Source organism: Rhea americana, unplaced genomic scaffold (genome assembly GCF_003343005.1).
Source record: "Rhea americana isolate MKP2758 unplaced genomic scaffold, rheAme1 scaffold_53, whole genome shotgun sequence".
NCBI classification, from domain to species: Eukaryota; Metazoa; Chordata; class Aves; order Rheiformes; family Rheidae; genus Rhea; species Rhea americana.
Window position 1 is genome coordinate 3,081,131 of NW_028186679.1, and position 2,117 is coordinate 3,083,247.

Below are 2,117 nucleotides of genomic sequence, written 5' to 3' on the forward strand. Positions count from 1 at the left end.
CTGAGCTGCGCCTGGCCGGAGGAGCTTTGGCACCGGCTGTCCCACGGCTTTGCGAGCCCCCGAGTGCGGCCCCCCCAGGGCAAGGGCGCGGGAGAGGGCTGTTTTCCACGCACGGCCCGCTCCACGCGTGGGAGAGCCGGCAAAATGCCGGCGCTGGCCATGCACCCCGGGGAGCGCGAAGCTGGTCTGGCCCCGAGGCTTGGTCCCCGCTCCCCGTCACTTTGGGGAAGGGCTTTGTTTGCACCGCTGTTCTCCCCAGCACCACCAAGCGGTGTGGCAGCGCCCAYCCCCGTGGCCGCGGGGCCGGGGCACGGTGTAGAGGGGGCACCTGCGCGGCCTTGCAAAGCTGGTGCGGCAGCACCCTGGGTCTTTCCGCTGCAAACCACCAGCGGAGCAGAGGCACTGGAAGGAAGGGACCGCACAGAACGAGACAAAGACATCGGCTGGGAACTCCTCGGGAGGGGACGTCAAAAGGGGTGGAGTGACCCCCCCCGCCCCCCGCCTCCCCCCGGCGCTATAAGAGCCGCGGAGCCGAGCGGCGGGGCAGAGGCGCGGAGGCGGCCGGCGCGGAGGCGGCCGGCGCGGGCGCTGCGCGGCGCGGAGGCGCTCGCCGCGCTGAGTGGGGACCGCGGCCGCTCCCCGCTCCCCCCAGCCAGGGCTGGGTTTGGGGGCTGTTGTAGGGGTAGGGTGCGGGGCGCGGGCTGCTTCCCTCAGGCATGTCCCGGAGTTCCCTGARCATCCACTTCCCACAGATAACACTGCTCTACAAGGTTTTATCCGGATTTATTATTAACAAACACAGGAAGAGTCCACGCGTTGCAATAAATTATTTTCATAGGTTCTGACAGTTTTTTTTTTCAAAAGGTGCTGATGGAATAAAACTATTGCATATCTTTAAAATCAGGATAAATTATATAAATTATACATTCAAAACAGACGATTCTACCTCATTATCTCTACTCCATAATAAATAGATAAATAAAGTTGATTGCCCTTAGAGTCTGAATCTTAAATTACATTTAAAATAAAGGTCTTTACATACAAAATATACACCGCTGGACACACGCGCAGTCCGCCTGCGCGGCGCCTCAGGCCACGAAATCGAAGGGAGGCTCGTTCTCGATGTTGTTGAGGGACGGCTTGTTGCTCAGCTTCCGGGGGTCCTCGGGGGTCCACACTTTGGCTGTCCTGATAATGTTTTGTTCCTTGAGCTGCTTTTCGTCAGTCCACGACAGCGAGTGACCGGCCAGAGGGGGGAGTCCGTAGTCGGGGTCGCTCGGGGAGGGAGATCCTGGGCGAAGGGGGGAGAAGACAGAGGGGTTATCGCTGGGGACTGACTCTTCCCGGCGAGGCCGGGGAGGCGGCGGGGCCGGGGGGCCGGGGGAACGGGACAGAACGGGACCAGAGGGACGGGACGGGGCGGGACTGGACGGGACGGGGTGCAGCGGGATGCCACTTACTTGTGCCGCGGTGGCAGATGATGATTTTCTTGGGCTGGTTGGGGCTTTCGCTGCTGGCGCTGCGCAGGGGCAGGTCGGACTGCACCAGCTCGCTGAGGAAGTTGATGTAGCCGATGGCRAGGCGGAGCGTGTCCACCTTGGAGAGGCGCTTCTCGTAGGGCAGCGTGGGGATGTGCGAGCGCAGCCCCTCGAAGGCGTCGTTGATGGATTGCATCCGCCGGCGCTCGCGCACGTTGGCCGCTTGCCGGAGCTGCTGCAGCTCCGCCTCGGAGCGCACCCGCCGCCGCCGCTTGGCCGAGCCCAGCGCCTGGAGCCGCCCCCCCGGGGACAGCAGCGCCGCGCCCGCCGCCCCGCAGCACTCGTAGGCGAAGCCGGGCGAGGCGGGCGACGGGGGGAAGGCGGCAGCCGCCGCCTCGCAGCAGTAGCCGCCCTCGGGGTCCCCGCCGTCGCGATAGTACTCCTGCAGCTGGCGGCTGAGGAAATCCACGTCCTGCTCCAGGAACCCGTCGGCGCCCAGGGCGTCCCGCGAGGACGGCTCGGGGAAGAAGTCGTCCTCGTCGAAGTAGGGGGGCGAGGAGAAGGAGTCCAGCCCCCCGGGGAAGTGCTCCAGCAGCACCGCGTCCATGCTGCGCCCTGCCCCGGCGGCGCAGCCGGGAC

The 2,117-nt window shown here is 65.0% G+C and overlaps 1 protein-coding gene across 1 annotated transcript; it reads right to left on the reverse strand.

The window, feature by feature from the left end:
• Positions 1 to 1,088: 1,088 nt before the first annotated feature.
• PTF1A (pancreas associated transcription factor 1a) lies at positions 1,089 to 2,085 on the reverse strand. Its single transcript, XM_085318261.1, has 2 exons — positions 1,461 to 2,085; positions 1,089 to 1,291 (listed from the first exon to the last, which is right to left on the reverse strand). Exons 1-2 carry the CDS (start codon positions 2,083 to 2,085, stop codon positions 1,089 to 1,091), a joined length of 828 nt encoding a protein of 275 aa, XP_085174387.1.
• Between the last annotated feature and the right edge of the window lie 32 nt (positions 2,086 to 2,117).